The following is a 25,257-nucleotide window of genomic DNA, read 5'->3' as shown; positions in this document are numbered from 1 at the left end:
CATGACGGCCCAGAGGGCTTTTCTGCCGAGAGATCGGTTTTCACGCCTACAGATGCTCATCCTCATGTGTCAGAGTCATCCGGTACAGAGGGCGAGAACGATACAGGTTATTCTCGGTCTGATGGCATCTTGCACAACCACGGTTTTGTATGCAAGGCTTCGCATGCGCAAGTTGCAGCTTTGGTTTTTGATAGCTTACAGGCCAAGGCTGGATCCGCAATCCAAACAGCTGACACTGCCAGGCACGGTGCTTGCCTTACTGATGTGGTGGATGAAGGAGTCAAACATGCTCAACGGCAGCTCGAGTCGTACAGTTCGAGTCGCTGAAACCAACTGCCACGGTAACCTCAGACGCTTCGTTGCAGGGCTGGGGTGCGCATCTGCTGCACCACAAGGTTCAGGGTCGATGGATGTTGAAAGAGAGACTTCTGCATATCAACTTTCTAGAACTTCTGGCTGCGTACAAGGCCTTGGTTGCCTTCCAGGAGAAACTCGTGGGGCAGACCGTCCAGCTTCAGATGGACAATACAACAGCCATTGCGTATGTCAACAAGCAAGGCGGGACGGTTTCCAGGTCGTTGTGCAGCCTCAGTCTTCAGTTGTGGAATTGGTGCATTCCACGCAAAATCTTTCCCATTGCCATTCACATCAAGGGCACCATGAACATTTTGGCGGACTCCTTGAGCAGGGAACTAGTTCTGGATCAGCATGAGTGGGAGTTGAACCCAGTGATAATGGAACAGATATTCCAGTCTTGGGGCAAACCGAAGGTGGATCTCTTCACAACGTACAACAGCAGCAAATGCGACCACTATTGCTCCAGGATGGGAATCGGCCCAGATTCAAAGGGGGGATGCGTTTCAGTTTCAATGGAACCAGCAACTGCTTTACGCCTATCCTCCAACTCCAATGCTGCCCAGGGTGGTGGCCAAACTTCTGCAAGACAAGTCTCAAGCGATAGTTATTGTCCCATGGTGGCCAAGGCAGCCATGGTACACGCAGCTACTCAGACTGTCCCAGGGCAGGTACAGGAGGTTGCCACAGTGGGCGGATCTGATAACTCAGGACCAAGGAGAGGTGCTGCATCCCAATTTGTCCGTGCTGAGTCTCACAGCATGGAGGATCGGCTACTAAGGAGGATTCTCCTAAATACCTGTAAACTATCAACTAGGCGAAGCTACCAAGCAAAATGGCGCAGGTTTGCGGCGCATGCTGCCTCAAGGGGCTATAATCCCAAGGAAGCAAGCCTGAAAGCTGTCCTTCTGTACCTAACAACTCTGAAACAGAGTGGCCTAGCGAATGTCTCGATTAACGTGCATATGGCAGCTATATCGGCGCAACATGATGGGTGGGATGGAAAGACGGTATTCACCCATCCAAAATGTAAAGATTTCATGAGAGGCATCAATAATTTGTATCCTCCGGTTCGCCCGCCTGCTGAGAAGTGGAGTCTTTCCTCGGTACTCTTGTCACTGACAGAACCACCTTTTGAGCCTTTGGCAACTGCATTGTTAAAAATTTTAACTTTGAAGACGTTCTTCTTGGTGGCCATCACCACGGCCAGACGAGTAAGTTAGCTGTGTGTACTCCGCATTGATGAGCCTTATACGAGGATTTATCCAGAGCGGGTCATCATGCGCTTGGATCCCGATTTTCATCCAAAGGTCGTAACAGATTTTCACCTTAATACTGAAATTGTGCTGCCTACCTTTTTCAGAGATCCTACGTCTGCACTTGAGCGGGCAATGCATTCATTGGTTGTTCGTCGAGCCCTTCTCTTCTACTTAAGAGCCACAAGGGACATTCGAAAGACACCTCAGCTGTTTGTTGGCTTGCAGGGCAAATATAAAGGGCATTCACCTACTCGGCAGAAATTATCTTTCTGGCTGGTGGAGTTGATCAAATTGGCGTATGGCCAACAAGGTGTCGCCCCTCCGATGTCAATTAGGGCACACTCCACTAGGGCTTACGCCACGTTTGTGGCACATCTGTCTGGCATTCGCTTCCCGAATATCTGCACAGTAGCAACTTGGTCGTCTCACCAGATGTTTGTAAAACACTACGTCATAGATCTACGCATGGCTAAGGCTGCTGAATTCGGACAGGTGGTCTTCAAGAGGGTGTTACAGTAACTTGCAATGCTTACCCTCCTCCATCTGGGTAGCTTGTAATTCACCAACTAGTTATGAATGTTGGAACCACTACCCAGATAAACAGGTTGCTTACCTGTAACAGAAGATCTGGTAGTGGTTCCATACATTCATAAATCCCGCCCGTCCATCAGTTGCAAGCTATTGACTATTATACACTAACTACTCTGTTCTTAAGGCTGCTATGTCGGCCTACAAGAAACTGAAAATGGAGACGCCTAACCACCACTAGAGGGTACTGCAGTCACGTGCAGTGGGCGGTTGGCATCGCGAGGAGCGAACGAATTCTTCCTGAAGCTGATCTGCGCAGGCACAGAACCCACTAGTTATGAATGTATGGAACCACTACCAGATCATCTGTTACAGGTAAGCAACCTGTTTATCTTACTGGTCTCTGTCCCCGTGGCTGTTATTTACCAATGGAAAAACCAGGCATCGAAGGCCACACATGCTATTAATATATGTAGTTTGGCTACTAGGGATTAATTTTTGTCTTTATTACATATGTAACAGTAATCTTATTCAGACATTTAAAAAACAAAATGTCTACACATAAATGCAAAAAACAGGTTGGGAGTCCCATCCCGGTGTGTCACTGACCCCATCCTCCTCATTGCTCACAGTTACAGTAGTGATTGCAGAGGGAAACACTGTAACCATGATACTGGCACTTACATGATAGACAGCCTGGATCGCCCCAAGCCACTGATTGCGGAAGCACCAGCCATAATGATTATGGTATTTTTCTCTGTGGGAAATCACCTCTATAACTGTGAGTAATGAGATAGAGGGGGTCAGTGGTGCACCAGGGCGGTACTTGCGACCTGCTTTCAGTGTCTGTAGCGTGTAAGGGTTTTTGTTCTTTAAATGTCTGAATAGGGCTAGTATGTGTGCAGTGGGTACAGTCTTGCTCCTACTGAATTTATTTATTATTTATTATTTATTTGATTTATATACCGCCCTTCCAAAAATAGCTCAGGATGGTTTACAACAAAATAAAAACAATTAAAAATAGTTAACAATTAATAGCAAAACTATAAAAACAGAATAAAACGAATTAAACTTTCAAACAGTTAAAAACACTGGAAGGCCAGGGCAAACAGATAGGTTTAAAGGATAGGAATTCAGTAATAAACTTGTATTTTATTTATTTATTTATTTATTTAAATTATTTCTATACCGCCCAAAACTTGCGTGTCTGAGAATTTTAACAGAGAATGATTGAATCAGTTGTCCCATTCCTTTTTAAACATTTTGTTGTTCCTGAGAATTAAGATTGGCAAAGTCTGAAATATTGAATGCACAACAAATATATTTCTGTAGCAGCTAAAAGCTTAAGAATGTGATTTGTTGACTATACTTCAGACGTTATGAGGAGGACATGTACTGGAGGAGGATGGAAGAGGAACAGCATCACTGGGATGACCGCCGCAGATTACCTGACGGAGGATATCCTCATGGACCTCCAGGCCCTCTTGGACTACTTGGTGTTAGGCCAGGGATGCCACCACAGCCCCAAGGTCCAGCTGTGAGTAACCTGAAATAATTTGAATGAAGTCTTGTTCAGTGCCCAAGTATAAATAGCTGTTACTGATTTTCTGTGCAGCTATCCTATATCTCTGTTAGGATTATTCCATACTCCCCCCCCCCCTTTATTTCAACTGAAACAACAAACAAACAGTAAGCACCCACATGGATGCTTACATAAACAAAATGAAAAGTGGCAGGGGGGAATCCCTTGACCATTTACGTAATATATAATTAACATTAGTTTGGGGGGCGGGGGCGGATTCTTCCAAAGATTTTTCTCAGGATTATTCCATACTTGAAGATCTGTCTAAATTTTATGTTGATGGATTGTTTTATCTAGAGTATGTGGCACAAGAACCTGCCGGTATGAGTGTTGCTTCATAAAATGTGTTTAGATATGTCCAGGAATAATTCAGTTATGAACTAATAATCCTGATCGTTATTAAAATACTGGCTGGGTAATAATGAACAATATTCTAGTGTGAGGAGGGGAGGTGTACAGCATTCTTAGTGTAATAATGGCTAGAGTATTAGAAGAAAAACATTTCATAGAAGGTGGTCTTTAGTTTTTGTGGTGCAATGAGGTCCATGTGATACTTAATTTTAAGTGTTTTAAGTTTTTTTTACTTGCTTTAAGACCATGTTGGTAATACCAAACCTATTTTTAGATCAAACGTTTCTCTTTTGTATACTTGTGGCATTCCATGTGTCCATACTCTGGCACAAAGGTGGGCATGCTACAAAGTGAAGGTCACATCCATAGACTTGTCATTCCTTGATCTGGATCATGATCCGCTGCATTCTGGGTTCTGCGCCTATGCAGGGACCTCACAGGTAGATTGACTAGCTCCTCGTGACGCGCACTCTGCCTTGCACGTGCTCAGTGCATCTGTTGAAATTAGCACTTGGTGGCACCATTTTCTCAGTTTCTATTTGATCTCCCATATGTCAACACCTTGTTGCTGGCTCCTCAGTTCATTTAGATTCATTAGAGAGAAAGATAAGAAATTATATATTTATTCCTATTGGATTTGGACTGTGTTTTGACTATTCTAACGTTTAATGGACTGGTTACAGTATTTTGGATGTTTGTTTTTGGTGCCACGAGGCTGAAGCCTTGGGGGGCGCCTTTAATGGCGATGGAGGCTAAAAAAACATTCAGGCGTTGTGTGGACTGCGGAGCTAAATTGCAGTCAACGGACTACCATGATTCATGCCTCCTGTACTTAGGAGAGCAGCACAACAATTAATTAGATACTGTTTTAATTATGTTTTAATAGTTTTAACTTTTTAATTTTAATTGTTGAAATGTAATCTTTTATTGCCTGTTTTTATTTTTTTGTAAACCGCCCAGAGAACTTGTGTTTTGGGTAGTATAGAAATGTATTAAATAAATAAACCTGGCAGCATGCAAAATACAGCAATAGCACTTACATTTATATACCGCTTTATAGCCAGAGCTCTCTAAGCGGTTTACAATGATTTAGCATATTGCCCCCAACGTTCTGGGTACTCATTTTACCGACCTCGGAAGGATGGAAGGCTGAGTCAACCTTGAGCCCCTGGCCAGGATCAAACTTGTAACCTTCTGGTTACAGGGCGGCAGTTTTACCACTGTGCCACCAGGAACAATATGTTGTTCTTTTTCCAAATAAACTTTAAAGAATCGGGCGCTGCGTCTACGCACAGCACTATACAACATTGGTATTGATTACGGGTGTGTTCCTGGGCTCGGCACTGAATGTGCAGGGATCTGCTGATATGCAGTCTAAAACCGCTGCTGAGAGCAAAGAGCCGGAGTTCAAATGGCCGAAGGAAGTCCCGAAACTGGCTTACCGACATAAGGATAAAAACAGAGACACTCCTCAGATGAGGAGAAGGATTCTCCGCTGCATGAAAAACTTTGAAGCAAGTCAAAATCGAAGGGCAGCACACCTTTGCAAACTATGCTACAGAGCTATAGCCTGCCTTCGACGAGAGAACAGCGTTTGACATCGACTTTGAAAACTTTGGCGCCAGAATCGTCCATGATCTTGACTACGGTGTTGATGGAGCAGGACTCCCATTTTTCAGTCTTGATGTTGAGGTCAAAATTGACTGTGCCTTCGATACTGACCACAACATCGACAGCATTACCATGCTCGCCTTTTGCTGCAGTGCCACTTAGAAGGGTACTTCAGCTGTCTCCGGCGCAAACACTAGTGCAGCCCCCTTCGACACCAACACAATACAACATCATGTGGATAGAGGGGACTACATTGACTTGTAGCGGAACATGATCAGGATGACGACGCCACAGTGGATCCAAATACAGCTAATACTTTACTGGCTATTCTGGATTCTTCACACAGCACCCCCTCTGGGTTAACTTGTCAAGGCTTTTTAAGCAGTGGCCTCGACATCAAACAGGATGTGATAATTCCTAAAACGCCATTGATGTTGCCAGTGCGTATTGCTATGACATGTGCATCTGATGTCACCTTTGCATGCTCAAGACCCTGTAGTACCCAGGTCTTTTTAGTTATTTTCACGGGCATCAGGGTCAGCTGCAGCAACAACTATGCCATCTTTATCATGGAAGTCGCCTGTTCAGTATGTGAGCTCACAGGGACTCTGGCAGCAGGGAGTGCCTAGCCACCAGGGTTGTAGGGAAATTACACATTCTTGTGGTTTTCACCATATTCCTGCTACTTCATTGCTAGATGACTATACTGAATATCAGCTGTGGAAAGCGCAGCAGATTTTGCAGCATCTTCTGTTGGTTGTCTGAGAAAAGAAGGTACTGCCACTTACTGCTACTATTACTGCTACTACTGTATCGACTGCCTGCCAGACACAAGCTGTTATGCCTGATCACCCGAAACAACCTGTACAGCCTCCTGCACCACATCCGAGTATTCCTGCTCCCAGGCCACAGGAGATTCCAGAGGGTCCCATTTTGCCGCCTCAGCAATCTCCTGTTTGGTCTACAGTGCCAAAGAAAATGAATACGGCCTCCAGTAGCACCTTCATTGGAGGTTGGAGGCAATGGTTATTTGTCTGATTCCACCAGCACTGATTCGGATGAGACTAGCCATCTCTCACATCCAGGTCCACCCTTCGATGTGCCTCCAAAGACTTCAACCTCCCCTTCCGAGGAGTTAAAAGCATATCATGTCCAAATTAGAGAGATGGCGGAGACTTCGGGCCTCGACATTAAACAAGCAGAGACTGATTTAAAGGACCTGGTTTACAACATGATGACAGCTGCCAAAAGATCCCACCCTGTTGCACTCCCAATGCTTCCTGTGATAACAAGTGGCACAGACTGCTTGGGAAGTGCTGTAGACCTCCACGCATATGTCTAACCAGTTTACTCTCTAATTTTTTTCATCTGTGTGCAGAATGAGTTTTGTTCTGAGTGGCAGTATTAAGGCAGTGTGTGCGCACATGCATTCAGAGTGGGGCCTACCTGATTCAATCTGAGCGGGATCTAAAATAAACTAAGCGGACATCAAAAAACATGTGAGCGCTTATTTAGTGAGAGTACAGACTCCACTATGGAGTCTTTAAATAAATCAAAAGTATACAGCAAAGATGTTAATGTCAACGGTCTTGGCATCTTCTGCAGCATCCCGTTACCACCCAAATGAGAGACAATGTGCCCTTTTTAAACAGCATGAGCGAAAGGACTTCAGACATCAATACCTGCCATACCAAAGAAATGAGGGTTTTGGACAGCATCCTAAGGGCCAGAAACAAAGGCAAGCACACAACATCTGCTTTGTAGTTGCCAACATTTCCATCAAACAAGCAAGCCATGTCCCAGCGTGGCAACACATAATATCAGACCAGTGGGATCTCAGAATTATCAAAATTGGTTATGCTTTAGAGTTCAGAACTATGCCTCTGTTCTCGGGAATAAAATACACAAGAGCAGCTCCTAGATTGCTAGAAGAAGAGCAGGTGCTGTTGGAGAAAAGGGCGATTGTCTCAGTGCGGTGGACGGAGAGAAAGTTTGCATTTTACTCCCATTACTTTCAAATCCCAAAGAGGGATGGGGGGAATTGGGCAATTATGGACCTACAGGGTCTCAATTGCTTTGTGTGGGTATGCAAGTTCAGAATGATGATGTTGCAAGGAATTCTGTCTCTCCTGTGCAAGGAGGAGTGGGCAGCGACGTTGGACTTGAAGGATGCGTATTTCCACATAAGAATACTGTCCTCCCCTTTGGATTGTCAGCAGCTCCGCATGTGCTCATGAAGGTCATGGCTGTAGTGGTGGCATGCTTGCGGACAGAAGGCATTGTGGTTTACTTATTTTTGGACAATTGGCTTCTGGTGGGAGATGACAAAGGTTACTCTTGCAGATCCGCTATGTGTTACAACTACTACAGGATACGGGCATCAGTGTCAACTGGAAGAAGTCGAACCTGGAACCACAAAAACGCATAAGTTACATAGGGGCACTTATGGATGTACAATTTTAAAAAAACATTCTTACCTGTAGAACAATGTTGGCAAATCAGGGACCTGATGTGTCTTTTCAACAGAACTCCAATACAATCCACATACAATGTGCAGCGGCTGATGGGGTTAATGGCTTCCTGCAGTGCTACCACACGTTACACGCATCTGTGGATGGGGCCACTGCAGATGTAGTTTCCTTCAATCTCTGCACTGGTGGACATTGAAGACCAATCTGCTTGGGCGGTGTACCTTTCTGCCCACTCACAATGGGTAACTACAGATACGTCCCTGTGGGGGTGAGGGGCACATTGTGCTGAGCATCGGATACAAGGACGTTGGAGCATCGGATACAAGCACGTTGGAGCATCGGATACAAGGACGTTGGATGGCACAGCAACAACATCAGCATACAAATTACTTGGAACTACTGGCTCTGTTTTGGGCATCAAAATGCTAAAGGTATTCAAACCCTGGGTGCACAACAGCGTGGTACAGTGTCGACTCGACAACACCATGGCCATTTCATATCTCAACTGATGAGGGGGGACATTGTCTCGCTCCCTTTGTGCCTTGAATCTGCAAGTTTGGAATAGATGTGTCAGCCACAGTGTCTACCCTCTATCAATATGTGTACGGGGGGTGGACAATGTCCTGTCAGACGGCCTCGGCTACTTCATGCACCAGTACCAGCACCACAAATGGGAGGTCAACAACATCTGAGCTGTGTGTTCAGTTTATGGGGTCAGCCGACTGTGGACTTCTCTGCGACTCCTGCCAACAGAAAGTGTCTGAGATATTGCTCACGTGCCAGTATCGGCTGGAGATCCCTGGGAAATGCGTTCCAACATGTGTAGAACAAGGGGTTCTTTTACCTGTTTCCGCCTCAGGTACTTCTAAACCGTTTTCTGGCTTAGATCATGTTGGACAACGCGTCAGGCATGCTAGTGATGCTGTGGTGGCCTTGACAACCCTGGTTTGTGTTACTTCTCAAACTGTCAAGAGGGACTTTCCACAGGTTCTCACTAAGGCCCGATCCTTTATTTTGAGATGGCGGAGCAGTGCAGCATCCATATGTAAGGTCTCTATGGATGACAGCATGGAGAGTTGGCTTCTAAAAAAGATACTAATTAACAATAGGAAGCTGACTACCAGGAAAAATTATGGAAGCAAGTGGAGGAGTTCAAGGAATACGCACAATCACACGGTTTTCCTCCTGGTAGGGTTATGCTGTGGTAAGTTTTTCTATATATGACCTCCTTAAAGTTCAGGAGTTTATCAAATGTGTCTTTCAGGGTGCATCTGGCAGCTATCTCTTTGATGCATGATGGTTGGGATGGCACCACTGTTTCTCCCCATACTGACTAAGAAATTTCTGAAGGGCATGAATAACTTATATCCCCCAATACAATCGCCTGTGGAGCAATGGAGCTTGTCCTTTGTGTTGACAGCACTTACTGAGCACCCTTTTGAGCTTTTAAAGAAGCTTCGCTTTGTCTGGTTACACTGAAGACAGTTTTTCTTATAGCTATCATTACGGCAAGACAAGTGAGTGAGCTCACAGCAATGCAGACAGACATTACATATATGCAATTCTATCCTCACAAGGTGGTGATGCAGTTGGATCCACAGTTCTGACCTAAGATTGTGACAGAGTTTCATTTAAAGAAAGATATTATGTTGCCTACCTTTCTCCAAAGTCCACAGTCACCACTGGAGAAAGTGCTGCATTCGTTAGAGGTCGTTCGTTCTTTGCTGTATTACCTAAAAAGGACCAAGGACATTAGAAGGACAAAGAAGCTTTTTGTGGCCTATAAACGCAGGGCAAAAGGTCAGCCAAAAGCACAATGACTTGTGCATTGGTTGGTGGAGTTAATAGTGCAGGCGTATTGACAGCAAGGCATAGATCCGCCGTGCACCATACGAGCTCATTCAACGAGAGCATATGCGTCCTCTGCAGCGAGTCTGTCAGGAATTCGTATGGCTGATATCTGCACGGCTGCAATTGCAGGCTGTGCAATTCTGTTATTATTTCATTATACATCACATGGACTTCCCAACAGCCTTTCATTAAGCACTAGGCTATTGACCTGAGGTCTGCTGAGCAGGTGAGGATTGGGAGAAATGTTTTGAAATTGGTGTTGCCTTATGGCTTCTAGGGCTACTGTGCCTACCACCTTGCTTGGAAGCTGGCAGGTGGCAGGGTTTATGACAAAGGAGGTGCTCTCTTAAATAGCCTGGGCCTAAACCTTTAAGTACTTTATAGGTAAGAACCAGCACTTCATATTTCACCCGGAAACATATGGTGGCCAGTACAGTTCTTTCAAAACCAGTGTTATGTGGTCCCTTTGTGTTGTCCTAAAGAACAGTCTGGCTGCTGCATGCTGTACCAGTTGTAGTTTCCGGACTACATACAAAGGCAGGCCCACGTAGAGTGTATTACAGTAGTCGAGCCTGGAGGTTACCACCATATGTACCACTGTTTTAAGGTCATTCACCTCTAGAAATTGCTGTAGCTGACGTATCAGCCGAAGCTGATAAAAAGCGCTCCTGGCTACTGCCTCAACCTGAGGAACCAGGGAGAGCTTTGGGTTCAGGAGCACTTCCAAGCTATGTACCTGATCTTTCAGTGGGAGTGTAACCCCATCCACAACAGAGAGATCTAAACCATCTCTCAGGTCCTGTCCCCCCACAGTCATTACCTCCATCTTATTTGGATTCAACTTCAGTTTGTTATCCCTCATTCATCCCATTACTGCCTCCAAGCAGGCATAAAGGGTAGATATGCCATTTCCTGATTACGTCAGCATGGAGAAGTAGATCTGGGTGTCATCAGCATATTGACAACACCCAGCACCAAACCTCCTGATGATCTCTCCCAAAAGTTTCATGTAGATGTTACAGAGCATTGGAGACAATATGGAGCTTTGTAGAACTCCACACTTCAGTTCTCACTTAGTGGAACCACGATCTCCCAGCAACACCATCTGGAATCTGCCAGAGAGGTAAGAGCGGAACCCCTATAAAACAATGTCACCCAATCCCACCTCCCTCAGGCGGTCCAGAAGGATACCATGTTCGAGGGTATCGAAAGCCACAGAGAGATCCAAAAGGATCAGCAAAGTCACACTCCCTCTGTCAATAGCCAGTGGGAGATCATCCACCAAGTCGACCAAGGCACTCTCGACCCCATAGCCCACACAAAATCCAGTTTGAAATGGGTCTAGATAATCTGAATCATCCAAAACTGCCTTTAGCTGCGAGGCTACCACCTGCTTAATCACCTTGCCTAACCATGTTATGATGAGGCATTACGGCCACCAACACTAAGACCGAGTTCATCATCGACTTTGATGTCAGTGTTGACATTGATACCGAGGGCTGTTACATCCAGTAACTCTGCATATAAAGAGAGTTGACAGTGTACCGGTAGAATACCTGAGCAGGTCCTTTGTTCATCAACACCACGAGTGGGAAATCAACTCAAAATACCTGCGCTCTGTCTTCTATCAAAGCACAGGTAACGGAGACTGCCCCGGCACCCAAACCTCCTGTCTCAGGACAGGGGTCAAGTTTTCCACCCAGATCTGAACACATTAAGACTAACAGCTTGGCAGATAGTCTTTTAGATAGTATTTCACTAAACCAGCGTAAGTCATCCACAAGACTGAATTACTTCTGTAAGTGGAAATTTTTCAGTGCCTACCCAAAACTGACGGGGTTTAAACCAGAACTAGCCACCATCAGGGGAGTTCTTCTGTGCCTAACCTTTATCTCTGGTTCTGTTCTCTCTGACTGAAGGTCCTTTTGAGCCCATGGCTACAGCCCCTCTTAAACTCTTAAAATCCTATTTCTGATAGCTATTACCACAGCCTGGCAGGTGATTGAGCTGACAGCTTTGTACATAGACCCACCATTTACCAGATTTTACTTTGACAAGGTACTGATGCATATGGATCGCACATTGCTTCCCAAAATTGTATTGGACTTCCATTTAAATCAATACATAGTTCTTCTTCAGAGACCCTACAACTCCTCTGGAGAGATCCATGCACACACTAGATCTTGTGGTAGCAAGCATGAATTGTCCCCTTTGCTAAGCAGAGTCCACCCTGGTTGCGTTTGAATGGGAGACTGCATGTGTGAGCACTGTAGGATATTCCCCTTAGGGGATGGAGCTGTTCTGGGAAGAGTAGAAAGTTTCAAGTTCCCTTGCTGGCATCTCCAAGATAGGGCTGAGAGAGACTCCTGTCTGCAACCTTGGAGAAGCCGCTGCCAGTCTGTGTAGACAGTACTGAGCTAGATGGACCAAGGGTCTGACTCGATATATGGCAGCTTTCTGTGTTCCGGCTCACTACTTTTTTATCTGAGTTGCACAAAAACTTTCTGATTGATAGAACGGCTCTTCATCTGCTATAAGAGGAAGTCTAAGGGACATTGTGTCTCCAAACAATGCCTCTCACACTGGCTCGTTGTACTTAGCCTATTAGGTTACAAACAGCAAAAAGTAGAGCCACCAAAAACAATCAAAGCACATTCTACTTAGGGCTACGCTGCTTCTGCAGCACATTTGTCTGGCATTAAATTTCAAGACATCTGCAGGGCAGCTACTTGGTCATCAAAGATGCCCTTTATAAAACATTGTGCCATTGACCTGCAGTGGAGGCGAACTTTTGGAGAAGTGTTCTGAAAAGAGTACTGCAATAACTACTGCACCCTCTGCCGAGGAGAGCTGGCTGAACACCCATACTTATGGATGGCCAATGGATCACGATCCAGATAAACAGATTACTTACCTGTAACTAATGATCTGGGATTGATCAGTTGACATCCATAAGACCCTCCCATTCCTCCCCGCTTCAGTAATTTGACGATTTTTTAAAAGCTCACCTGAGAAAATGTGGATGGCCGACAGCTTCATTGGTTGTCCAGGAACTGGCAAAATGGCTCCCTAATTGCCTTATATAATGGACATCCAGGGTGTGTGAGGTGGAATGTGGGCGCCACGAGGAGGTTGAGCATTCCACGCACCAGGTCCTGTGCAGGCACAGAACCCATATGTACGGATATCAACAGATCACTCCCAGATCATCTGTTACAGGTAAGCAGGGTGGATAAAAATCGATTGTTTAAAAAAAAATGGATTTTTTTGATTTAAATCGGGGTTTTTTTAAAATAAAATGCTTTTTGAGGAAAATATATTACCATCCAAAGGTTATTCTATCATGAAATAAAAATTAGTCTTTTAATTATGTAGAATAAGGCTGTATATGTTTAATTTTTTTGGTAAATAAATTCCATTAATCCATTCACAATGTCATGCTCTTCCAGAGGTTTTTGTAAGATTATTGGGCAGTTTCTCTGCCTACAAGATATTATCACAGATGCTTGGTTTACTTTGCAGTTCTCAAAACTGAATTTGACTCAGCAGAGATCACATGCCTCTTCTTCACAGCAAAAATGTTATGACATGAACAGAGTTGAGAAAAAGACCTTAATCCTATTGTTCTACAAACCTATGAATACAGAATCAACCCCTTCAGTGCTAAGTTTCAAGAAGTTCAGTGAAATAGAATAGAAACAATATTTTTCTGATTGTTTGGAGTGGAATAGATCTGCACAAGAAGAAAGTGAAACTAAGTGTGAGGAGGGAGGGGCAAGCAGACAAGCAGTACAAAATGAAAGTGAAACTTTCTGAGCACAATACTGCATAGCCACAGACAGACAAGTCTTTGGATCTTTTTGTGTGTGTGACCTGAGGTTTATCACATTCTTTCCTTGGAGGAAAAAACCTATAATGGCAGCAGGCCGTAAAAGAGACCCAGTTTGGCAATATTTTAATGAAGTTCCTTTACCTATCGGTAAGGCAGGCATGCGTGCAAAATGCAAACACTGCAACAAAGAAATGCAAGGCCTGGTGGCCCGAATGAGGCAACATCATGAGAAGTGCTGTGATGAAGATGACCAAAGAAACACATTTGAACAGGCAGGATCTTCAGGTTGGTAAACATTTTTATTGAATCATATAATATTTCTAAAGACTGCCTTGACCTGTCATGGTTGAGCAAAATTATATTTCTTATTATTACTGCATGTTACTGTCATTTGGTACAGTTATGAAGAAAAGCAAATATTCCTTTTGGGGCAGTGCTGTGTACAATAAGCAGAAATTGTATAAACAATAAAATAACAGCATTGACTTTTTTGTTTAGGGGAATTCATGGATTCTGGAAACTATCCACCTTCAAGATCACCATCCTCCTGTTCTACAGTTTCAGAGTTATCCATCCAGGATAGTGCTTCATTAGCATCATCATCAGACACCCACAGCCACATATCACTATCACCTAAAAGAAAGAAAAAATCCTTCTCTCCTGGAACCACCATAGATAAGTTTGTGATAAAAACTAGCAGATTAGAAAAAGAGTTAATTGATGAAAAAATTGCCCAGTTTCTTTATGCAACGAACTCTTCTTTCCGTCTGACTGAGAACCCACATGTCATTAATATGGTTCAGTCACTGAGACCAGGATACAGTCCACCCAGCAGAGCGGATGTTGCAGGGAAACTGCTGGATAAAGTGTATGACAGAGAAATGGAGCAATGTGCAACAGCTCTGGAGGGTAGAATTGTTAACCTAAGTATTGATGGGTGGGTGGAGTAATGTCCACAATGATCCTATTGTATGTGCTTGTATAACAACAGAAGAAGGGAAAGTCTTCCTTGCACAAACAATTGATACGTCAGGAAATGCACACACAGCAGAATACTTACAAGAAGTGGCAGTAAAAGCTATAATAACATGTGAACAAAAATTCAAATGTCTAGTACGCAGTTTGGTCACAGACAATGCTGCAAATGTATCCAAGATGAGAAGAAATTTAGAAGAGCAGGAAGGGAATACAAAGCTAATAACATATGGTTGCAGTGCTCATTTGCTGCACCTCTTAGCCAAAGACTTAAGTGTTCCAGAAATAAAGACTAATGTTGTTGAAATTGCTAAATACTTCCGTAACAATCACTTTGCTGCAGCAGCTCTGAAAAGGATGGGTAGAACCAAGCTAACGCTCCCACAAGATGTTAGATGGAACTCTGTGGTGGACTGTTTTGAGCAGTATATCAAGAACTGGCCTATTCTGATGACAGTTTGTGAACAAAATGGAGATAAAATAGATGGCACTGTCACGGCCAAAATCCTCAACATTGGGCTTAAGAGAAATGTTGAACATATGCTGAGCATTCTGAAACCCATCTCTGAATCTTTATAAACAAAATACAGAAAAATAGCTGTTTTATTGCTGATGCTGTTGAAATTTGGAAGGAACTGAGTGAACACTTAAAAACAGAACTACACATGGACAGAATTAAATTACAAGCATTAAAAAAACGAATGGGACAAGTACTGTCTCCAGCTCATTTTTTTGCAAATATTGTCAATATCCAGTACCGGGGTCAAAACTTAAGTGCTGAGGAAGAGGAGTTAGCTATGACATGGGTATCCAGCAATCATTCATCTGTAATGCCAACTATAATAAACTTCAAAGCTAAGGGGGAACCATTCAAGAAATATATGTTTGCTGAAGATATTTTAAAGAAAGTCACACCACTGAACTGGTGGAAGTCACTTAAGCACTTGGATTTAGAGACTGTTCAAGTAATTATTTCACTTTTAACAGCAGTAGCTTCTTCTGCAGGCGCTGAAAGAATATTCTCTTCCTTTGGACTCATTCATTCTAAATTGAGAAATCGTTTGGGACCTGATAAAGCAGGAAAGCTTGTTTTTCTTTTCCAGATTATGAACAAAGAAGAAGATGAAGATGACGAGTGAGCTACAGAGGACAGTATTTAAGTTTTTCATGTGTAGGCTGGGCTGACAGTCTAAGTTTCTTAAAATATATATATTTTGTTTAGCCAAATTAGTTAACAAACATGGATGTTTGTTTAAGCAAATAACATATGCTGTAATGTTGTTGTTTCAGTTGAATAAATCTATTTAAATTGTTATTATTAAGGTAATGATTATTTTTCTTCTTCCTAAGTACAACAGAAAAGTTGTCCAAATATGAATGATTAACCTATTAAACTGGGGATAAAAAAACTAATATGAAAAGTTGTTATTCTAATAATCTTCATCTACTTGCATATTAAAGTTATACCAGCAAGAATTAGTCTTTATGTAGAAAACTATGATTTAAATCAAGCCTTACTGACTAGTGATTTAAATCGTGATTTAAATCGTGAATTAAATCAGTTTGATTTAAATCAAATCCACCCTGCAGGTAAGCAACCTGTTTATACCTTCTCCCTTGAAGTGTTGATGCCCCATTCTCTTGGGAGACTGTAGATTGGTAGTCAGCAAGAGAAACCCTCCGCTGTACCCTCATAATCCAGTTTATTGGAGCCATTTTCCAGTGACAAAAAACAAGCCTATTAACAGATTATCAGATCTAGGTCTTCTTGTCAGAAAGGGCATCAGGAAAGGAACCACAAAGTGCAGCTATTTTGCAGCAAGTTATATAAAGGCAATGCTCTTTGGAGAATGTTTTCATGATACCCTGACAGGACAAGCCTGGATTTTAAATGCTCACAGATCACACCATTTTAACTGCATCAACCATGGTTTGTGCTGATGTTTCAGTTGCTGTGAGGAGGAGAGAGTTTCATCCCCCTTCCCCACAAAGGATATTCTGTCAAAACAAAGGGACGGGCCTGACAACACAGTATAAAATGTTAGCAACTTGTGGTATAGAGAGTCTGCCAGTTTCAAATAGTCCTTCCCAGGATGAAGCATTCCCTGTGTGGGGGGTGGGGTGTCTATTAGGAAGTTCTGTTCCTCAAAGTGAATCGTCTTGAGAGCCCTACTGATTCAAAAGGTGGCATAAAAATCCCAAAACTATATGCAGAACAGGTTTTACAAGAAGCTTGACCCTTGGCTCTCATGAGCTGGAATCCTATCTGGCTTTCTTCTCCACTGAATAATCCTCCCTCTTTAAGGGTTAGGGTTAGGGTTAACTTTAAAAATTTAAAATATATTTAATTAATAAAAATTAAATATTTATGTGAATATTTAGTTTTAATTAGTGCTTTATGTCAGAGTTCTAGAATCTTCTTGCCTTCGTGCCTGAACATGTATGCTTGCGATTGCATTTTCAAATTCAGATAAGTTCCAACAAAAGTTCTGCTTCTAATGCTTTTTCTTCCTTGCTGTTTTATTTACATGAGATCACCTCAACTTTTCTTCAAGTGTATTTAATTCATAAACTCAAACTCTTTAATAGCCAGGAATTTAATAATTGGTTGGCATACAGTTGTCTCCCCCCCGCCCATCTGTGGCTGTGAATTCGTAGGGAGGGAGAGGGGTGGCAAGGACTGATTGAGGCTCCATTGATGACCCAGTGCCAGTTTCCAAGGCACCCAGAACATTTCTGCAGGCAGTCAGTTTCAAAACTTGTCCGTTCATGAAATTATAAGTATGCTTACTTGTAATTGTTTTTCTTATCCAGCCTCTCCGTCGACCAGATTCATCAGATGACCGTTACGTAATGACCAAACATGCAGCTATCTATCCAACTGAAGAGGAACTCCAAGCAGTCCAAAAAATAGTTTCCATCACAGAGCGTGCACTGAAACTTGTGTCTGATAATATGACTGACAATGAAAAAAACAAGAGCAAGGAGGGGGATGATAAAAAAGAGGGTGGTAAAGACAGGTATGTTTTATTGTTGTGTTATATCACATTTGCTTTGTATTGAAGAGAGATGCCAGTAGTTATTTCAATTTGGAGAGGGAATAAGCTAAAGTGAAATAATCATTTGCCCCTTTTTCATGCCATCCTCTTTAAATTGCCTCTTTAGTTAGTCTGATCCCATGGTCAGGGTTCTATGTGATGTGGGCTTAATCAAACTTTGTACCCAGCAATCCTGGCTTCTGTTTTCAGAATGATGTGGGTGCAGCTGCAGGGTCACTTGGACAAACGGCTGGAAAGGTCCCTCACTGCTTGCCAGTGGAAGAGATCCTTGCTGGGCAAGCATTCTCTAAAAGCAGCCAGGAACCAGTTCCTTAACAGCAACTTATCTCTTGCTCAATTGAGAACGTTTTTCATCGGTATAATGGATCTGCACTGACTGGAAGCACTAGGAGCAGCTTTTTCTTGGCTGTGCCTTTGTCATTTGGCTGATGGTGATGAAGAACTCGGCCCAGACCCATGCCTAGTGCTAGACACACTTAATTGTTTCATGAAATTAGTCACTGCTATACTTCTTAATGTTGACTTGGCTCTCTCCCTAGAAGTTTCCTTTCTGCTCTAGTTTAAAATCATGTCAAAATCTGCTCTGTGGTATACATACAAAATTACAGGGTTCATATAGCCTGATGATAGTTTTTGGTTTTACATGTGAAGGGTTTTCATTGCGTCATCCTTTTCTTCTTCTTGGAATGATGATTAAGATTTGAAGCACCTGCTTCTAACAGAAGCTTCATTTTTACACAGAGCTTTGAAAGGAGTCTTACGAGTCGGAGTGTTGGCTAAGGGTTTGCTTCTCCGAGGAGACCGAAATGTCAATCTTGTGTTGCTGTGTGCTGAGAAACCTACTAAGACATTACTGAGTCGTATTGCTGAAAGTCTGCCCAAGCAACTTGCTGTATGTATGGTCTTGAACTTTGTTCTGTACTTTTCAGAAGATTATACGTACTTGGCTCTGCTGGTCAAATTGCCTGACTTATCTTAATTTACTTTGTCAATTGTATTCAGTGCACAAGTTTGAAATGTGTGTGTATGTTTAAAGAAATTAATTATAGTGGGTTGCAGTGTGTTCTCATTTTTTTCAACTGTGTGTGGAATGGGTTTTGTTCTGGGTGGCAGTATCAAGGCAGTGTGTTTGCACATGTAGTCAGTGTGGGACCTTCCTGATTTCACCTGAGCGGGATCTAAAATGAATTGAGTGGGCATCAAAAACGTGTGAGCACACAGACACGTGCATGCCTTAGAGGGAACACTGGTGGGTTGGGGAACAGAGAGAACAATTTTACCCAACATAGTCAAAATATAGTAGAGAACAGGTGTGAACAACCCTGTAAAGAATGTTTGCACCACTCCCAAATGAAGCCATGTGCAGTACACCGAAGTCTATAGCTAGTGAGAACAAGTCCCTTTACTTTCCTTTCCTTGTGAGAAATGTTTAGTAGATGCTTTGTATCTTCCCTTATGTAGGTAATAAGTCCTGAGAAATATGAAATAAAGTGCGCCGTACAAGAAGCAGCGATAGTTTTGAATTCATGTGTGGAACCGAAAATGCAAGTGACCATCACCTTGACATCACCAGTGATTCGGGAAGAAAACATGAGGGATGGAGGTTCGAATGATGTTAAAAGAAGTTCTGTTTTAGTTGTCTTAAGCATTTATTCTGTTCTAGATGGCATTAAGTCCTGGAAGGCAACATGCTGGCATGTGATATACATTTAATGGCAACCCAGTAGTCAAAACCGCCTTGCTAGCGTTTATTTCTTCAAAAAAAACCACAAAACCCCCCTGTTCTTTTATCATGCATTTTAGACTTGTTTGCTGCAACCAACAACCTCAGATTTCTGGAGAAGGTAATAATTTGCTTATTGTACAAAACTCCAGGTGTTTGGAAAAGTAAATGTTCTGTGGCAAGTACCTACAATTTGATCATTAGGAAAGCTTCCTCCTTAAGGGAGAAACTGCACTAGGAAACTATATTGTATGTTTGAAACTGGATAAGTCTTGCCATCACTTCCATGGCTATAATTGTACAGTTTGATTTTCAAGTTCAAAGTAATTCTGGATTTACTTGGAAGAAGATGTATATTTTTCCAGTTTTTGAGGTTGTTTTCTGGTCTGGAGTACAACACGTGGAGCTCCCGGTATTGAGATCGGAGTGTTTTAATTGAATAGTACCCATGCAGTGTGTTATGGTAAGGAGAGAAAGCTGAGATGTTCAGTTAAAGTAGATGTTGGAGCTTTGAAAACCAATATGTATTTATGACCTGTGCAATCCTACTGGTGCCAGCAGTGTTGCTTTAGGGTCTCTTCTGTAACTCTTCGAAAGCTACACATGTCTTTAAGCCAGCAAGCATGATGATTTGATGTCTGCAATATGTTGGCTCTATTTTATGGGTCAGATAAAATGAACTTTGTTTTCTTTCATCTTGTTTTTACAAAATGTTATTCTGACAGACACAGTGATATTCCTGGCTAGGAATCTTATAGGCATGGAATTTAAGGCTGTATTAATGCTGTTGATGCTGTGAATTGAAAAGAAAGGGGTGGGTGTGTGTGTGTGTGTGTGTGTGTGTGTGTGTGTGTGTGTGTACAGCCATGGAATTAATTTTCAGATAGTTTTCAACAAGATCCTTTCAGTATTTGAGTAATTACTGAAATTATTTCTGGACATGTAATACTGGAAGCAAGCTTTGTCAAAAATCTTTTACTTAAAAAAAAAAAAAAAGCTTGGAGATCAGTATAATTAGATATTATCCCCTCCACCCCACTGGTATTTCATACTTTGTGTGTAAGTAAATCCTAAAGTTTTTGCAATACTGTAGGTCTTTAAATCCTGAAATACCTTTGCTTAGTTGTCATAAGTTAAGTTTATTCAACTTTACCAAAAGACAGAATGTCAAGAATTATATTTGGTTAAATACAACTTTTAAAGATTTGGCAAAAAAAAAAATGAAGTGGTATTGATAGAAAAACACCACATCAGTAGTTTTAAAGATAAGTTTTAATGCTTTTTCATTCAGAGTAAATTAATCTTGTCAGCACTGGGGTGTATGAACATATGGAAAATATATTCTCTGCCTTCAAAAGAAAACAAAGCTTTTTTTGTCTGACCCAAACTTGAATTAAAGTTGCAATTCTAAGTTTAATTCACTTGCTAAATATTATCTCTAGGGAAGCAAAGCTTTTTATTTCAAATAATTTCTTCAAGACACTGAGCAGTTTAAAATTAATACACAAAATGTTTGAAATGTATAAGTGATATTTATCTGCAAAATTATTGTAAAGAAGGCATTATTTGCAAAGATTGTTGGTTATTTGCTGCAAAAAAAATTGACATGCTCTTACTGCAGCTCATAGTGCTCGGTGTCTTAACACAAGTTGATGGAATCTAGCTGGCTTTTGGGAGTTGAATTCAGGTGGCAAGGAAGGCTTTGCTGGAAGAACCCAATTTTAAGAACGTATTTTCATTTGCCAACTAATTGAATGATAACTTAATCCTACTTAATCCTGTTCAGTTACAAACTGAAAGGGAGGGAAAAGAGGAAAGGAAGCAAAGGTAACTGCAAAACTGTTAACCATGTAGGGATTTTGCTTAACAGTTTTGTGCACTCAACAAAAAATTATAATGAACTGATTCTGGATATAGTAATAGTAAAGATGCTCTAACCTGTGCTGTGGAATATGTTTCTTCAGCAAAGTGTATCTCTGTGTTATGTTTTTTTCATCCTTAGTTTATTAGCCCCGGTCCAAAGCCTTCTAGCAGAGACAATTGAATCCTTTCAGGGATTGCTGCCAAGACATCGGAAGGATTTTTGACCAAGGTTTTCTAAAGCTCAGTGTCACACCTGCCATATTTATAAACCAGAGGGGGTTTGGTTGCATAGACCTAGCATTTACTGTTACTTTCGTGTGTTGTCCTTTATTTCCTCCTTGTCTTTGTGTCTTTCTCTAGAATTAAGCAGTGTTCACACTAGCTTTGAAATAGTTGACTGGCTAATACTTACTTCACATCTGGAACTTAAAGAGCATTACATATTTCTTAACTTTTAATAATGAAATAGTGTGGACACAGCATGTCTTATTGAAGATTAACCCCTTATTTATAGAAGTCAAGAAAAATAATCTGCACTTCATGGGGGGGAAATGGTAGTTGAAGCTAACAGCATCTTGGGCTTTTGGTTTGTTGTTTTTTTTAAGGGCGATCTTTAAGGGGTTAATCCACTTGGAGTCTAAAACAGATGCAAAAATCCACATGTAGGAGAGTTTCTCTAATGAATATGCAGCCTAGATGTATTCCCAATTTCTGTAGCTGTTCTGGCATCTTCTGATAGCTTCAAGCTTGAAGGTTGATCCATGATGAGTACAATTCATTTCCCACTGAGGTCAGTGGCAAAAAAAAAAAAGTTAATGGAGCTGGATCACACCTGTAGTCGTGTTTGTTAATTATATACAGGTCACTCTGGATCACTGCCTCCAATGATAAAGCTAAATTGGAGTCATTTGCTCTATTTGTATTAAAGCATCTTTATAAGCATAGAAATAGTTAATATGGGGACACAGCTTGCTGCCCCAAGGATATTTTAATCTATATTTATTGCTATGAGCTTAAATGCACTAATTCTCAAATCGTATTGCTAACTTTGGCCTCAGTTGACTCTTGTTTTCTTAAATTTCATTCTCCTTTGATGAAATACTAATGTCTTATTTAATTTGTTTTTAAATTTCTCACTGGTGTGATTCATTCTTCACTTACCATATTGGTAGAGTCCATAAAAGTGGACTCTAGTAAAAAATAAAAGTTTTTATTTTTTAAAATAAAAACATAACTTCATCAGTAAAATGTTCATACAAGACTCATAAATCCCACTGATAAAATGTTTATATAAGTAATAACTAATGCATTTCTATGAAAGGTGAACAATTCTGACACATCATTTTAGATTCAATTCTGTGCAGGGGTCAAATGTTGTTTAAATTCAAGCTTGATGTACTCTCTTGATTTGTTTCTCTTCATGTATACATTCATTAGTGACTGACCTTCAGGCCTGATCTGTTTAAATATTTTGGTGTGTTTCATGAGTCTTTGATTTGCTGTTACTGGTATGTTTGCTTACATTAGACTATGTTTTAATGTTCAATTCCCTTTGCTGAATAATTCAGGCAAAATCTGGTTTCATTATTCCTCATAGCACATTAAACATTTGTTGTAACAGCAAATTTACTTTGGTGGAAAATTAAAAACTAGCTAGAAATACCCCTTACTGATGATTGGCAGTTAGAACTGGTTGAAGCAGTCAGCTATAAAAGTTATACCCAGCCCATATAAGTCACTGTCACTATAATAAATTTACAAAATCTCTCTCTCTCTCTCTCTCTCTCTCTCTCAATGGAATTTACCAGATGCAGTGTCTTTCTGCCACACTGCTACTGCTTCTGCTGCTCATGGTTTGGGCTGCTTTTCCTTTATTTCTTCTCGTATTAAAACCTCTCTTTCCAGTTTTTTCTTGGTATCTTTCTGGATGAAATTGGGATGGATATACATGGCATGCACCTTGATACAATAGGAACTAGAGAGTTAAATAATATTTAAATGTACAGATGCTCTTGACTTGGAATTTTACATAGCATTTCACATTGCTTCAGATGCCATAAAACCAAATAATCTGGATAGTTTCTGTAAATATATTTTTACCTTGCCTTAATGTAAGGTATCCTTGTAAATCATGTGTCTTGATTACCTGGAAATAATCTTGACCCATTAACTTGGACTGTGTCTAAGGTAGCATGTGGGCATTTTAAGTTGTCTCAACAAACACATGGCACAATCCATCAGGAAGTTCTTCTGCACAGATTGCATTAAAATGAATGGGAAATGTGTACAAGTGCCCCCATTCATTTTACTGGGGCTTGCACAGGATAATTTCGTGATAGATTTTGCTCACAGTTTGTTGTAAATTTTACTTCATTCAAGTGGATTTTTGTGTTCCTTCTGTCTTGTGTTTCCTGTGCTGGTGCGCTGTGTCCAACCATTCTTCCTTCAACATTTCAATTTTAGGGGAAATTTATTTTTCTAGAGGATGTTTTTCACAAATAACAACTGGGCATAAAAATAAGAATGAGAGCTAACCTTTTATCATGCTCTTGATTGTTCTTCATATTGGGCTCCTGTCCATATACACATTAAGGTATATTAGTGAATACTAATACATTGGAGACAGGGATTTATAATAGAAATGGCATGTGTGACATGGAAGCTGTTTTAAGGAAGTGTCTTGCTTACCTGGTCAAACACCCATTCCTCACTGCATTTTGCCAATTCAATCCATTTTAGATGTAACCTCGGGTATGGTGAAAGACCCACCGGACGTCTTGGACAGGCAAAAATGCCTTGACGCTCTGGCTGCTCTACGCCACGCTAAGTGGTTCCAGGTTCGGAACATCATTTTACTTTCTTCTTGTAGCCTTATGAGAGAGAGTAGTTCAGTTGTTCAGTTGGATGTTAAACTATGTGGGGCGGAAATCGAAGTTGCCCATAGTAAATATATTATTTTAAAAATTAAATGACTGGGGGGTGGGAACCTCATTCATCTTGGAAGATCTGTATGGAAGAACTGCTTTATGCAATTCTTGCGAATTTGACATCATTGTATTTTTTTGGCCATTGAGACAGCGGTGTTGAAAGTTTGACTCGCTTTGGGGGATCATATGTTTCGTATTTGTGATGTGTTCCATAAGGCTGCAGAGTAACTTTGCTTTAAATAACAGAATGTGTGTTTAAAGCTTTGTGTTTTAGATTTAAGACTTTTCCCCTTTATTTCTTTAAGTGCATTAAGTGTAGGGAATGGAAGGGTGAGAAACTATTTGGTTCAGTGACTTTGCATTCCAGCAAAGGCACAACAAAGAAGCCAAATAGATTCCCGTGGCCTTTCAGTCTCTATACTTGCTAGCTCTTTACTTTTGTATTTCTGTTATAGAAAAATACTGTATTTGCTGTTACAAATGAACCATAGGTCAAAGTGTGCAGGAATTCAAGGGATATTAGTCTTGTATAACCTGTGCACCTTGACTTGTTAAGTTACTAACCTTGGCATAAAATGCTTCTGTAAATGGCAGCTCCTGGAATGTTTTGAAGTGGCTTGTTTCTTTTCTGTGTCTGAGCTTCCATTGAACAGCGGTGTTTTTACCTTTTCTAAGAGGCCTCTTTTCTGTTTGCGCCAGGATTGATTAACTTGATTTTGTATTGCTCTCAAGGCAAGGGCTAATGGTCTGCAATCCTGTGTCATTATCATACGTATTCTACGTGACCTCTGTCAGCGGGTTCCCACTTGGTCTGACTTCCCAAGTTGGGTAAGTTGTGATTTTAAAGCTGTAAAACATGTATTATTGCAAG

At 41.4% G+C, this 25,257-nt stretch overlaps 1 protein-coding gene across 2 annotated transcripts in view; it reads left to right on the top strand.

The window, feature by feature from the left end:
- ZFR (zinc finger RNA binding protein) overlaps window positions 1-25,257 on the top strand; it is an 88,891-nt gene that overhangs the window by 46,025 nt on the left and 17,609 nt on the right. Inside the window, exons 12-17 of one of the 2 annotated variants that reach the window (XM_053287937.1) lie at window positions 3,516-3,678; window positions 17,629-17,834; window positions 18,615-18,765; window positions 19,335-19,476; window positions 24,199-24,296; window positions 25,119-25,214. In XM_053287937.1, coding sequence (XP_053143912.1) covers window positions 3,516-3,678; window positions 17,629-17,834; window positions 18,615-18,765; window positions 19,335-19,476; window positions 24,199-24,296; window positions 25,119-25,214 — 856 coding nt within the window. The remainder of the gene's footprint in view (window positions 1-3,515; window positions 3,679-17,628; window positions 17,835-18,614; window positions 18,766-19,334; window positions 19,477-24,198; window positions 24,297-25,118; window positions 25,215-25,257) is intronic. The other variant, XR_008314486.1, reaches the window with a different exon arrangement.

Source organism: Hemicordylus capensis, chromosome 2 (genome assembly GCF_027244095.1).
Source record: "Hemicordylus capensis ecotype Gifberg chromosome 2, rHemCap1.1.pri, whole genome shotgun sequence".
NCBI classification, from domain to species: domain Eukaryota; kingdom Metazoa; phylum Chordata; class Lepidosauria; order Squamata; family Cordylidae; genus Hemicordylus; species Hemicordylus capensis.
Note: the sequence above shows the minus strand (reverse complement) of the source record. Positions and strands in the feature narration are given on the sequence as shown.